The sequence below is a fragment of the Sturnira hondurensis genome, unplaced genomic scaffold (genome assembly GCF_014824575.4).
Source record: "Sturnira hondurensis isolate 20B ecotype Veracruz unplaced genomic scaffold, ASM1482457v3 Scaffold0013537, whole genome shotgun sequence".
Taxonomy (NCBI): Eukaryota; Metazoa; Chordata; class Mammalia; order Chiroptera; family Phyllostomidae; genus Sturnira; species Sturnira hondurensis.
This window is the reverse complement of record NW_028086168.1, coordinates 2,243,664-2,258,061: the sequence shown is the minus strand read 5'-3', so window position 1 is coordinate 2,258,061 and position 14,398 is coordinate 2,243,664. Positions and strand designations below refer to the sequence as shown.

The 14,398-nt window shown below is 39.3% G+C and overlaps 2 protein-coding genes across 8 annotated transcripts in view; one reads left to right on the top strand and one right to left on the bottom strand.

Annotated features, from left to right (window-relative positions):
* Window positions 1–4,108, top strand: part of RNF13 (ring finger protein 13) — a 123,817-nt gene extending 119,709 nt beyond the window's left edge. For all 3 annotated transcript variants that reach the window (XM_037061829.1, XM_037061828.1, XM_037061830.1), the window contains 2 exons: window positions 2,683–2,763; window positions 3,017–4,108. In XM_037061829.1, coding sequence (XP_036917724.1) covers window positions 2,683–2,763; window positions 3,017–3,378 — 443 coding nt within the window. In that variant the 3' untranslated portion in view covers window positions 3,379–4,108. The remainder of the gene's footprint in view (window positions 1–2,682; window positions 2,764–3,016) is intronic.
* A 3,696-nt stretch (window positions 4,109–7,804) lies between these two features.
* On the bottom strand, window positions 7,805–13,873 carry PFN2 (profilin 2). Of its 5 annotated transcripts, none has more exons than XM_037061833.1 (4): window positions 13,596–13,873; window positions 11,289–11,481; window positions 10,765–10,810; window positions 7,805–9,473 (listed from the first exon to the last, which is right to left on the bottom strand). In XM_037061833.1, exons 1-4 carry the CDS (start codon window positions 13,725–13,727, stop codon window positions 9,422–9,424), a joined length of 423 nt encoding a protein of 140 aa, XP_036917728.1. In that variant the 5' UTR covers window positions 13,728–13,873; the 3' UTR covers window positions 7,805–9,421. The 5 variants fall into 5 exon arrangements, with proteins under 5 accessions (XP_036917728.1, XP_036917729.1, XP_036917726.1 ...); XM_037061834.1 differs by having other exon boundaries at window positions 7,805–9,159; XM_037061835.1 differs by lacking the exon at window positions 7,805–9,473 and adding an exon at window positions 10,657–10,675.
* Window positions 13,874–14,398: the final 525 nt, after the last annotated feature.

The following is a 14,398-nucleotide window of genomic DNA, read 5'->3' as shown; positions in this document are numbered from 1 at the left end:
TTTTCAAAGAACCAGCTTGGATTCATTGACCATTTATGGTTTTTTTTTTTATTAACACTGTGTTTATTCTGCTCTGACCTTTATTATTTCCTTCTTTGTACTCACTTTGGGCTTCACTGTTCTTTTTAAAGTTTTTTTTAAGTGTTAACTTAGATTGTTTGAGTTTTTTTCTTATTTCTTGAGATAGGCCAAAATGCTATGAATTTCCCTCTTAGAATTGCTTTCCCTGTGTTTCAGAGATTTGGGGCTGTTGTGTTCTCATTTTTATTTCATTAATTTCATTGTCAACCCATTCATTGTTTGATAACATGTCATTTAGCTTCCATGTATTTGTGTATTTTTCAGTTTTCTTCCTGATTGATTTCTAGTTTCCTAGCATTATGGTCAGAGAAGATGCTTGATATGATTTGTCTTCTTAAATTTTCTGAGACTTGTTTGGTGTCTCTAGGATGTGGCCTATCCTAGAAAATGTTTGTGTACCTGAAAAGATTATATATTCTACTACTTTGGGGTGAAATACTCTGAAGGTATCAATTTAAATCCATTTGACTTCATGTGTTAAAGGCTGCCATTTTCTTGCTGATTTTGTCTGTAAAATCCACCCACTAAAATCCCCTACTATGACTGTATTTGTCAGTCTTTTATGACCATCAGTGTTTACTTTACATATTTATGTGCTTATATGTTCAGTACATAAATATGTACTAGGGTTATATTTTCTTATTTGGTTGTTCCCTTTATTATTATGTAGTGTCCTCTTTGTCTCTTACTATGGCTTTGGCTTTAAAGTCTATTTTGTTGGATATAAGTATTGCTACCCCAGCTTTTTTTCCTTTTCCATTTGCACAAAGTATCTTTTTCCATCCCTTTACTTTTAAGTCTGTATTTCGTTCTGAGTTGGGTCTCTTGGATATAACATATATATGGGTCTTGTTTTCTTAGCCATTCAGCTACCCTGTGTCTTTTGATTAGAGCATTTAAGCCATTTACACATAAAGTGCTTATTGATAGTATTTATTGCCATTTTATTTTTTTAAATTCTTCCTCTTTCTAAGTCTTAAAGCAAGCCCTCTAAAATTTATAGCAATACCGGTTTGGTGGTAACAAACTCCTTCAGCTTCCTTTTTTGGTCTGGGAAGCTCTTTATTTCTCCTTCAATTTTATTTATTTTTTAAGATTTTATTTATTTAGTTTTAGAGACAGGGGAAGGGAAGAAGAAAGAGGGAGGGAAAAAGATCAATGTGCAAGAGAAACATCTTGCCTCATGCATTAGGGCTGCAACCCAGGCATGTGCCCTGACAAGGAATTGAACTGATGATCCTGTGACCTACAGGCCAATGCTCAATCCACTGAGTCACACCAACTAGGGCTCTCCTTCAGTTTTAAATGATAGCCTTGCTAGGTAAAGTAGCCGTGGCTGTAGGTCCTTGCTTTTCATCACCTTGAATAATTCATGCCAATCCCTCCTGGCTTAAAATGTTTCTGTTGAGAAATCAGATGAGTCTTATGGGACCTCCCTTATAGGTAACTGCTTTTCTCTTGTGGCTTTAAAGATTCTCTCATTGTCTTAGGCTTTGCCATTTTAATTATCATGTGTCTTGGTTGGGCCTCTTTGGGTCTATGTTGCTTGGAACTGTCTGCGCCTCCTGGACATGTGTGTCTTTTTCTTTCTCCAGATTGGGGAAGTTTTCGGTCATTATTTCTTCAGATAGGTTCTCAATCCCTTGCTTATTATCTTCTCCTTCTGGTGTCCCCGTGATACTATACAGAGATGGACTTTATTTCTAATATGCTTCCCAAGGTTGTTGCCATGTGTGTGAGGTGGCCACTGAATTTAATTGTTCCCTGAGCTTTTTGTAATAAGTTGAAAGCAGTCGCAATGGTCATTGCCACTACATAAAAAACCACTACTGACTCAAGACTATGTGTCATGTAACATGATGCCAGTTCTTTAAAAAACATTACTCTTGAATTCCAGAAAGAGCTATGAATTAATATATGTTCATGATTTAAAGGTGCTAAGTTCAACAATAAGAAATTACAAAGGACACTAACATTAATATAAACACCATTCAGTGAACACCTATATGCCTATCCCTTTGCTTGTGTTATCTCATTTCATCTTCTCAACCCTGGAAAGTAGATGGAATCTTTTCCCAGACAAAAGAACTGAATGTCACAGGCTAAGTAACTTTCCAGGCACCACAAAACTGGCAAATGATGGAACAGAGATTCAAAGCTCAATACGTCTCATTCCAAGTGTTTTTACTCACCAGTATATTTTTTAAAAAATGAGTATATTACAACATGTTTCAATTTTTACTTAAGAGACTTTAAGAAATCTAAATAGTGAAATTTTGTGTCTGTGGCATAAAATATTTCGGAATAGTTACACAGAACTAATGGAATTATTTTTACCAAAATCTTTTGCAAAGGTAATCAAGGTAAACAAATCTGACATCTTTTATTCTAAAAGGTAAAAGTTTAATTATTTAAATTAAAACTTCAGTTTCCCTAAGTTGAAGTACATCCTCAATCTGACAGAAAACAAAAGGTGTTGCTTAAATATAGGTAAAACAAAAGGCATTTAAAATAACTGATCAAGGAAGATCCAACTTGAATAGTTTGAAAAGAACACCTCTCCCCATTTTTTAATAAATTTTATTTACTATTTCCTCTTAGGAGATGAATATGATGTATGTGCCATTTGTTTGGATGAATATGAAGATGGAGATAAGCTCAGAATCCTTCCCTGTTCCCATGGTATGAATAATCACATACTGCTTTGAATTGATAATAGTAAAATTATATTTAGGTTCAATATTAGATGGGGAGACAGAAAATAGTTACTAGCATACCATAAGCCAGGTCCTGTACTAATTAGTGATCTCAATTGTTATAGGATGGAGTTGTATTTATAAAAATTTATGTACTTCATAACATTCATAATTGTGGTAAAAAATTTAAATGTCTGCAACCAGAATACTACCTAAAGATGTGTGTTTTTCTTCAACAGCTTATCATTGCAAGTGTGTAGATCCTTGGCTAACTAAAACCAAAAAAACCTGCCCAGTCTGCAAGCAAAAAGTTGTTTCTTCTCAAGGTGATTCAGACTCTGACACAGACAGTAGTCAAGAAAATGAAGTGTCAGAACATACCCCTCTACTTCGACCTCTGGCTTCTGTCAGCACCCAGTCATTTGGCGCTTTGTCAGAATCTCACTCACATCAAAACCTGACAGAATCTTCAGACTATGAGGAAGATGACAATGAAGATACTGACAGTAGTGATGCAGAAAATGAGATTAACGAACATAGTGTTGTGGTTCAACTGCAGTCTAATGGTGAACGGGATTATAACATAGCAAATACTGTTTGACCCAATCAGGGGGTGTTGGGTTACTTCCCTCCAAAATGTTTATTTAGGTATATAATTTGATTTTTTTGCTCCCTTTACAGATTTCTGTAGAAATAACTTATTTTTTAGTATTCTACACTTTAATCTTACTGAAACCATTTTTTTAAAAAAATCTAGTGTTTATCTGGACTGTACTGCATTTTACTAATAAGTATTAACAGACTTGCTGTAACTCAAGCATCAAGTCAGCCCTTATTTTGGAATGAAATATAGCCAAAACATTAATTTTTTTCAGTATAGCTTGCAATTAAGACCTAGATCACAGTATGCAAATTTTGTGTTTTACACAGAAGGTCAGTGCTGTGGCCACCTAGCATGAGCTAAGCCAACTTCCATAAAGTCACCTAGAGTTGTTGAGGTGGAATGTTTGATCTGATTATTATCCTAAATTGCCATCATTAGTGACAGGCAACAAAGTAATTTAGCATTTTTCCTCCTGTTGGCATCATAAACTCAAAGCCATCTTTCTCCTTTCTATTCCAAGTAGTCTTCTTACTCTGAAAGGAACAGTCTGTATTGCTGCAGATTTCAAGTTTTAAGGTTTCTAATACTATAGTATTATGTATGAAATTGATTCATGAGATAAATATGTTGCTGTACTTAAGTTACTGAATTTCAGTGTCCATAAGGGTTTTGTGTTGTGATCAAAGCAAAAAGGAAATGCTACACAAAAATACCAAACTTCAACTTTTAGCACACAGATCATATACCTCTTAATAAAGAGCATCTTATGCTAATTAGCCCTGCTACATTATGTACAGAGGAAATTGTTCAAATATTAGATTTGAAAATAATTGCTTATGTTTAACAGAACTAATGATCTATTTAAACAATGTATTATGAAAAAAGCTAAATTATATTATACATCATTGTAACTACATACAAAATATAGACTTAAGGTATAATCAAAATGCTAAGAATTTTTATATGGCCTTGTATGAAGGGAGTTTGAATGTTAATAAACACATTTTTCTACTTTAAGAACTTTATTTGTTGTACTATATTACCCCACATTGGCCTTATTTTTCTATGCAGTGCTATAAAGATGTAACAATTAAGGTAGTTTGGCTCAGATACACATCACCTTAGAATTTTATGCAAGGTAACTAACTATTCACAAGCAACTAGGTAATTCTCCCAAAAGTTAAAACTGCAGCCAAAATAATTCCAACAATAGTGTCCACTTTGGTACCCTACTATAGTTATAGTACATCTTTACAGTAGATTGCTACACAGCCTTAAAAGGATAAAGTATATATCTGCACTGACATGGTAAATTGTTAGTGAATGAAAGCATATTAGAAAGTAGTGGGTACACTAGGGAGATAAGCCTTTGTTATAAGAAAAAATTAATTTTAAAAGAAATTTAACACTATTAGAGGGAATTTCATTTTCTGAACTGCTTTTTAGATAAATTCTTATAAATAACCGAAAAATAGTTATTGCTGCTTATGAAAATAAAAGTTCAGCCCTGGTTGGTGTGGCTCAGTGGATTTAGTGCTGGCCTGCAAACCAAAAGGGTCACTGGTTTAATTTGCGGTCATGGCACATGCCTGGGTTGCAGGCCAGGTCCCCAGTTGGGGGCACGAGAGGCAGTGGATCCATGTAGCTCTTGCACATCAATGTTTCTCTCCCTCTTTCTCATCCCTTCCCTCTCAGAAAATAAATAAAATCTTAAAAAAAATAAAAGTTCAATTGTCTACTATCTGATACCACCTCATTTCCATCTTTTAAAAGTAAAACAAAAGCATGAGAAACAGAACAGTCATTTACTCTATAGTTAGCAGAGCTTTGGAATTCGGTTGTTTGTATTTCATTTAACCTAAGGTAAGGTGTGAGGACAAAACATTGAACTTAGTGCCTGGCACAAAAATACATGATAATGTAATAGCTTTCAGTTTTTAAATAAAAACATCATTACCTAAAACACTTTAAACAGGGGAAAGTCACTGTGACATATATGAGATACTGTTTCCTTCAGTTCTTAATCCACAGTTCAGAACAAAGAACCTGGTTCAAGTCCGAAGTTTTTCTGAAGTAAAAATTACTTAAAAAAAAACAACTCCATGCTGTTGCTTTTAGTTGCAAAATTTATGAAGTGTCTTAAATAGCACTGTCTATGATTGGGCTAGTCCTGATATTCACTTGAAATCTTTTATAGTTTCTTCATGGTATAACTGGGAGATTAAATAAAACTGAAGTCCAATTTCTATTCAATACCTTCATAATTAAAGTTTTTTCTGTTATTAAAGGACAGTCACCTGAAAACTTACCCTGGAAATAAATTTATCTTGATATTTTACCTTCAGAAATACATATGTAAAATACATGTATATATTGTACATTGTATTCATTGTATGTCACCATGTGAAAATGCGCTCCCATGTACAATACATACTGTTTTGTGCACATTATACACAGGGTTCTTCTGCCTATTACCACACCCATGGCATGTAATCATTACACCCATGTATAATGAGAATCCTTATTTTCCCCTTAAAGGTTTGGGCAAAAAAGGGTGCATTATACACAGCAAAATATGGTTACACTGTACTAACATCTGCTTATATACTCTTATTTAATATTCATTGGTGAGCATTTTCTGGTGTCACTCTTCGATGACTATTTTATCCTCTGGACAACCATTATGCAACCCATAACCTTGAAAATTAAATTTTGTCATTTTCCAAATTTATTACAAGTAATGCTGTATGATGGACATTCTGGTGTATGAATTTGCATAGCTCCATTTCCTGAGGTTAAATTTCTAGAACTAAGCACAAAGCAAAAATGTACAAGTGTTATCCCAAGTGTTTTTCTAATGAAATTGTGGGTAGGGGACCCATGACTAGTTCCATTATTTACTATTTTAATGGTAACAAATGCCCGCTACCAACTTCTACTCATCTGTGCACATCCTCAACACACTCTCCCTCACCTCCTTACTTACAGGTTCATTCATTACAGGTTTCACAATTCTGGTTGCTTTCTAGTTACCCTAACAATTCTTTACAAGTGTGAATGCATATTACCATAACATATCAAATCATCACAACCCAATCACCAAATTTTCATTTCACCAACATTTGTTCCTAACAGGGATCTTAATGGGTTAGAAAGTTGAGGTTTATTCTTGTTTTACAATTTCTAAGGTAGGCCCACCCAGCTACCAAAGTAGCCCCAAATCCCTATCTTCCAAATTTCCAAATCCCTGTACATACAAATATAGAAGTATGTATCGTCACTGCCTGAGCAAAAACTTTTAGTTACGCACAGTAATTTAAGGCAAAGAGATTCTCATTCCATAATTCATTGTTTCTCAAAGGGTAGCCATGCTGCTTAAAAGTGATTCAGACTGACCTGCCAATTGTTTCTAAAGGATCTTCTAGGCATATGGAATCTCCACCTCCAGGGTGGAACTCCAGAGCCCAGAATCTGCATTACAACCAGATCCCGTTTCACTTAGACCCACCAACTTTTGAGCACCCCTGCTCTGAACTTCTGCTTGATAGTTCATAGTAATGATTTATCTGAATAGTCTTAAAGTAACATATTTACTAAACTTCAATATATCTCAGGAACCTTCTGACCTCTGTGATTAACTTGATTTACATAGCTATAGTTAACATGTCACTCCAAAGCCAGAAACTGCAAGAACATCCACATTCTTTTATATGCTGCCCAAGAAATGTCTTCTCTTCTGTGAGAGTCCCAAGTGGCTGATTTCATCCTGCCAACATAGCCTAAAGTCATGACGGACTGTCAACCCAGAAGAATCCACAATGCAAAAGCCCTTGTTGGTCCTGGGCCCCCTACTGCTCACTACATTTCACGTCTTGTGTTTAGCAACAAAAGAAAAGCACTGCAGTGGTACCTTAGTACTTGCTGTTAATTCATTCTGGAACTTGTGACAAGTGCTGAAACCCATGAGTACCAAAGGATGAAGCATTTTCTCTTGCAGGGTAGCATCATGACTCATGCAAATTCTAGCAAGTGCAATGAGTCCCAAAACACTTTTTTCTAATCAAAATGAAATGTGTACAGGGTTTGACAAGTTCTGAAACCAATGAGCACCAAGGTATGACTATTTAAGACCTAGTGGATACATTAATCTTCCTCTCTTAAGCCTGTAAATAAGCCTGAGATGACTAGACGCCATTTTAGTAGAACAAAACCCATTAAAAAGAAATGCCCTTTTACTTATTTTATAAACAAAATTCTCATTTTATTTATAATAAATACTGCAGAAACTGGAGTAGGCCAGCAGCTGAATTTCTAAAGATTTTATGCCTGAAGCAGAGTTTGGCTTATTCTGTATATTCCCATTGTGTCAAAAATCAACTGTAATAGTAAGCCAACAATTTATATAAACAACAGGAGTCTAGAGTATTTGGTTGGAATAAATTTATTTCATCTGTCTGTAAACAAGGTGTTTAATAGTTATGGCATTTTTTTAAATGCATATTAAATCAGATGAGTTAGACTGTATCCCAGATGTAACAAAGTGCAGGGAAAGAAAAGGACAAATCAGCAACAAGATTTGTTTTTAAATCTGTACATTATCCACAAGGCCCAAACAATAGAAGCAAATACTAGAATGTCCCTAAAGTAGTGCCATTCAAAAGAAACCTTTAATAGGTCAGTTAAAATCCATCTCACAATTAGCAACAGTTCATTTTAACAACAGTATGGCACAGAATACATATGAAAAAAATTCATCACAAGACAGCCCAAGTCCACAATAATGCAACTTCATATAAAAACTCAAGCTGCAAATAAAAATTGGTCCTATGAAGAACAAACTGGACACACTCCAGATGGTTATGTTGGGATACCTAATGTCCATAATGGCAGCCTTTTACAATTTTACTACAGTTAGAGTTGGTGTGCAAAGGAAAGGATGGGAACAAAAACCTAATCTATTGTGATGATGGAATGTCCCTGGGGATTCAATCAGTATAGTTACTGTGAGGTCATGGGAGGAAGTACCTTTTACTCATTTTGCAGTTGCACTCTTCATATGTCCTGTAGACACTATGAAAAAAGGTTTGTCTACTCACGTGCAACAACAATACTAAAAGCAAACTACTGCAGCTCTCAATAGTTCAACAAAAGGGATTATTATTTGGTTAAATAAACCAGGCACTGCATAAAATAAGATGGAAGCAAAAGAAATACCTTATGTGCAAAGGGAGGGGGTGAAAAAGAGGAATGGGGAAAGATGCATGCACTTTTTCCTCCCAACCATGCGCTACAAAAGGAAGACTAAATGACCTAAGTAAATGCTCAAAGTGCTAAAAAGACATTGATCAAATTAGAGATTGTACACCGGCACCTTGCTTATATTAACTTATTTTAGTAATCAATATCCCATTAATTGCTAAACAAAGTGATGCCCAACTTGGCATGCCCCCTCCCCCCAAATTTCAAGGTATCATGCAAATCATTATTGTGCTGCAATTATGTTGCCAGATAAGGTTTGATTACATACAGTGGTTAACATACAAATGATCCATTGGGCAAATAGGAATCATGACATTAGAAAATAGGTAAAGAAAAATTAGCTACCATATAATCTGGTAGCACTGTGACTATAATTGGGGTGGTGATGAAGACAGTTGCTAGGTAGATGGGGAGAGGCTGCTTACACATCAGACCGCCTCAGGTATAAAGCGAGTTCATATGCTTTCTTGTTAAGTGTGCCTCCGTGGACACCTTCCTTTCCCATGACTATAACCAATGCTGGAGTACACAAGGAAACAAAACAAAGTGAACAGAATTATTTAATGGGGGGAGGGCAAAAAGAAAGATTCCTTTCCCCACCAACAGAGGGATACAAAGGAGACACAGGTTCATACCCCATCACCCTGCATTGCTAATAAAATTTCCAGAATTAAGACTCAAGCTAGGAAAGTTTAAGAGCAATTTTCCCCTAATACTTAACAGTCTGCCTAGCAGCTAGAACCCAGAGTCTCTCAAGTATTTTGCCATTGAGTATGCCTTCTTATTCAATCCGCCTCCATGGACCCCTTCTTTTCCCATTACAAAGACCAAGACTGAAAGAGAAAGAAGAAAAGTGTTTCAAAAGAAGTGTTAATCAAGAAAAGTCACATAAGTTTTAGCAGACAGAACCCCGATTAATAAGTTAACATTAAGTTAGTTTTCCATGAACTGTCAAGCACTGAAGTCAACTAGGTCTCTAAAAAGGAGAATTCTGAATCTAATTATATGTGAAAAACTGAAACTATTCACTGCATCTGGAAAGTCCAATCAATGCAGCTGCAGTGCTCTACAAAAATATCTTTACACTAGCTGGGTGGTGAGGTGAAGGGGGAGAAGTGTGATCATTTATCTTCCATTCTAGGGCAAAAACTTCTGGTTAGTATGACATACTAACATGTTAGACTGGTCCCAAAAATATAAACTTAAAAACCTTAAGTGATCACTTTTAAAAATTCTCCCAATTTAACAGTCTTGATTAAGTATAAACTATTAAGTCTTACCAGTAAGGCTAAATGGGTCTATTACTTCCAGAGGAAAACCAAGACCAAATTTTCAAACAGCATTTTCAGTGCTATTCACGAAAGGCCAAATTAAAAGTACTTAGGTGTTATGATTACTGATGTCCTTATTGTTCTAACTTTGTTTTTAACTGAGTGTAAAAGCCTGAAATAGATTTACTATATCCAACAACAGGTTATTCTATGATGCAGTTCAAAGATCTATCCCCAAAATATATGTATGTCAGATTTTATATTCATTGCCACTAGATGTCAGCAGTGCTATATGGTATGGAAATCTCATTCTGGTTTCCTGTCACACGGTTGATGCTTTTTAACATTTATCTGAGCTCTGCAGATATTTAAAGAGATATGTCTATTATTTCTACCACCTAATTTTCTTATAAAGCAATTCTCATACTCATCAATTCACATTAGAGTAAGAGTTACCATTAGGACAATTACAAGGAGTTAGGACCATTACAGTAAATTACGGCTCAGAGAAGCTTCAAGTTCCTTCACACAGTAGATTTGGTCTTACTTGTATGTGCCAAATCTGCTGTACGAGACTACACAAACTTTCTTTATTCACAAAATATTTGCACAACGTATCGCATTTAAATATACTTATAAATTAAGTAAATGTCATATCAAACCTCAATTTTGAAAGTTTTGAAAAAGTAGTGAGGCATATTCAATGCAGTAAGATTTTCTGCAATGTTGACAACAGTCAGGAAACACCACAATTTCTTGATCAACTGCATAAATGAAATACAATTTCCTATTTTTCAAGTCTAAATCACAAATACTTAGTCTTTGAAAATATTTTAATAAAGGGACAACTTACTCCAAAACCCTTATTCTAATCATTTCTCTCTTCCCCAGCAATGTTCCTAACTGAAAAAAATGAGTCAATGTTAATTTTTCCATTTTTATGTTGAGCAATGAAAGATTAAAATGTAAGCAAGAAAGAAAAGGAAGACATCCAAAGGTCAAAGACATAAACTTTATGTCATAAAGGGATTAAAGTAACCAAACAATTAACAATCTGGATACACCATAAGATTACCATTGGACATGTCAAGCAGTTTAAGGGACAAATTTAGATTTTCAATTACTAAAGCCAAAACTGGAGAGTAGATATGAATATTCTATTTTAGAATAAAGCCAGGATCTCAGAGGCTAGGCTGTATATGCAGCTGCTGTACAGTAAGTAAATTTAAAGCAGTGCCTCCCTTCAGTGCTAGGCAGTTCACAAAAACCACCTTAATAGCCATTATGGACAAACACTTTTATTCACAATGTTAAAGAAACCGATTAACAAGTTGTAATGTGGCATGCAAATTTTAACTAAAAGACTGCCCAGCTTACCTCTACCAGCTCTGCCCACTGCAACGTTGTATGTTGGCTCCCCACCTTGACTCTTTGTCCGGATGTCCATTGTGCAGTCACCATCAACGTATAGACTATCTCTGATCACTGAGCACTTCTTTGCTCCAAGAGTCAAACCGTTGGTAAAGAAACCTTCCCGGTCTTTTCCTACAATCATATCTATTTCTACTGGCTGCCCCCCAAAAAAAGAAAAAGGGAAAAAAAAGTTATAGTTAATTCCTTCAGGCCTCAATCAATATAACAGGAAAGACTGTGTGCCAAGTTTTTACTACCAGTGCAAGACATCAACATTTCAATAATATAAAATCAAGTTTTAGTATTTTCTAAAGAATCACTTATTCCTACATGATTACATGTTTTATATCAGTTAATTAGATTTCGAAGTTCACACTAGTCTGCTAACTAAAGACCAAATTAGTTAGGAATCTCAAAACAGTTGGTAGTTGACATTAGAGAAACTACAAAAGCAGTTATTTATAAACTGTACCAAGTCAGGTGGGACGTGAAGTGCTTATGTAATGGTAAAGACTCACCTATAAAAAAACAGCAACAACTTGTCTATCATATTCAGTTACATTACAGTCAGTCATGTTGCACTGAATTTAAAGTTGTTTGAAAGTCTTCATGCTTAGTAGGTCTCTGTTCACGACTACTCTGCTTCAAATGGCTCGACATCTCCCCAGTGCATGAACTTCAAAATTCCTAGACCTCAGTGCTATCCCAAATTCATATTTCCCTCCTATTTTTCCAGTCACTGCTCCTTTTTCTCTCCAACTTCCCTTCCCCTCCCACGTCAGTAATCAGCTTTCATTTCCGCAAATGCAAAGAGGTGTCTTTCGGTAGTACCGCAGCAGGCCATGGTAAAAGAACAGAGGAAATGGAAGGGGGCTTTGGAAAGAAACTGAGGTAGCTACCAGAACCGGAAAGAACACGTGCATTCCAACATTCCATGAATATGAAGGAAGGCGTCGCCCCCATCAGAACTGCAGAGTCATGGCAGGCCCCAGCCATTCCCAAGCACACTCCTGCAATCTTCCCAGCCAGACAGTGAGAACTCACACACAAAAAAACACGGGGACTGAAGAAAAAAAGTTGATCACCAGATGCCAATTCTCTGTAAGAACTGTATTCCCCTGTGGTTATGGGAGACCTTACATCAGGAACTGAGTTCTACACAGTCAGATCTCAAACCATGTTTAGTAGTCCTTAGCAGCACCCTAACAGGGGGCATGAATTTTGGCATTTGATAGAAAAGACAGCGTGAGGCTGAGAAATTAAGGGACTGGTCTTGTATTTGACACAATCGTCACAATTTTAGAAAAAGCCTCGTGCAGAAAGAGACAAAACAATAAAGTAGCACTGAAGGTTTAGTGACAATTATTCCCCACCCATGTGGCAACCAAGTTAAAACCAGCAAGTCACAAAATCAGGCACTGTGAAGCATAAATCTGCATTAGTTCCTTACTACCATCACGAAAGAAGGAGGGACTTGGAGAAGTGAAGTGTCCCTTTGGTATTCACAGATCACAGAAAACCCCATAAAAGCATCCCTTTTATTTTTTTGGAAGTATGTTGCGTAATTGGGGATAACGGTATATCGATGAGTCTCCATAGTAGGAGGAGAGAAATCAATGGCAGTTCGCCATCTTGGAGAATTAAAAAAAAAAATCCTATGGAGCCAGAGCTGAAGTCGAGATTCACGAATCCACCTACGTTGTCGGCGCACATTCCTCGGAAGCCCCACAGGCCTGAGCACCGGCAAACCTACGCAAAGTCGCTGCGAGGATCCCCGGGGCCGGGCAGCCGCCGCCTCCCACTGCCCGCGGCGCGGGAGGCGCGCCGTCTGTAAGCGGGGCGAGCGGCGGCCACGACCGCCGCCAAAGGACCCCCGCCCGGCCCGGAACCTCAGGCCCTCGCTTCCATCCCGGGTCAGGCAAAGCTAACCTCAGGGCTTTCAGGGTACCTGAGGCAGACACACGAAGGGGGAAAAGGTGCCCCCACCCGCCCCAGCTGGTGCGTGCCCCCTCCCCCAGCTTCATTCGGACCGGCTCTGTGAAGGCGGGGAGCCCCGGCCGCCGCCCCCGCCTGTCAGCGCAGCCCCGAGCAAGGGGGCGTCCCCGGGCCTCGGCCTCCCGGCCAGCCTGGCAGCCGCATCCTCCGCGCCGGCCGCCTGGCACACCTGCCGGCGCGGCTCTCTATGCCCCGGGCCCTCGCTGCGGTGCCCCCACAGCCGGCCGGCACCGCTCCTGTCCGGGGACGGGAACCCGCGCCGCCCCCGTTCCTCACCGTAATGCTCTGGAAAACGCCCCCAGCCGAGGCTGCCCAGACGTATTTGGCGTCGCAGTAGCCGACAATGGCGGCCTCCTGGCAGCAGCCATCGCACATCAGGTTATCCACGTAGCTCTGCCAACCGGCCATCTTCGAGCCCTTCGCACTGCAGCGGGGACGGCGAGGAGCAGCAGGCGCAGCGGCGGCGGCGGCAGTAGCGGGCGGCGGCGGAGAGGGGGAGGCGGGGCGGGGGCGGGGAGGAGGCGGCTCTGCGCAGGCACCGACCGCCCCCCTCCCCGAGGAGCTGCGGTGGGAGGACGCGGGGACGGCGGAGAGGGACCAGCCGCGGAGCGTGCGGACCCGGCTGCTCGCCCGCAGCCGCGGGGCTGACTAACCAGCTCCGGGAGGCTGAGGAGCAGCAGTGCTGGCAACGGCAGTGTCGGCGATTGCTTTCCACCGCGGTGCCCCCAGTTCTCGGCGGCCACGGAGGGACGTGCGCGCGTGCGTGCGATCCTTCCGCGGCGCCCCGACTCAGAGGGTCCCAGGAAGGGAGAGGGAGACTGAGGCGGGGGCGCGGAGGGATACCGCTCCGGGACAATCACTGCCGCCACGTGCCGAGAGCGAAGTCCCGGCGCGACGGGTTGCCCAGCCTCGCACCCGGGTCCGGGGGAGAGGGCGTCTCCCCCGTCGCGTTAGGCACCCTTGGGATGGCGGTGTCTGGAAAGCCTGGGAGTCCCCGCGGCCGTGCAGTGATGCGTCTCTTTTGAGTGCGGTGGTTTGAAATGCGGTATTTTGAGCCTAGGTGTCGGATTGCAGAGTTA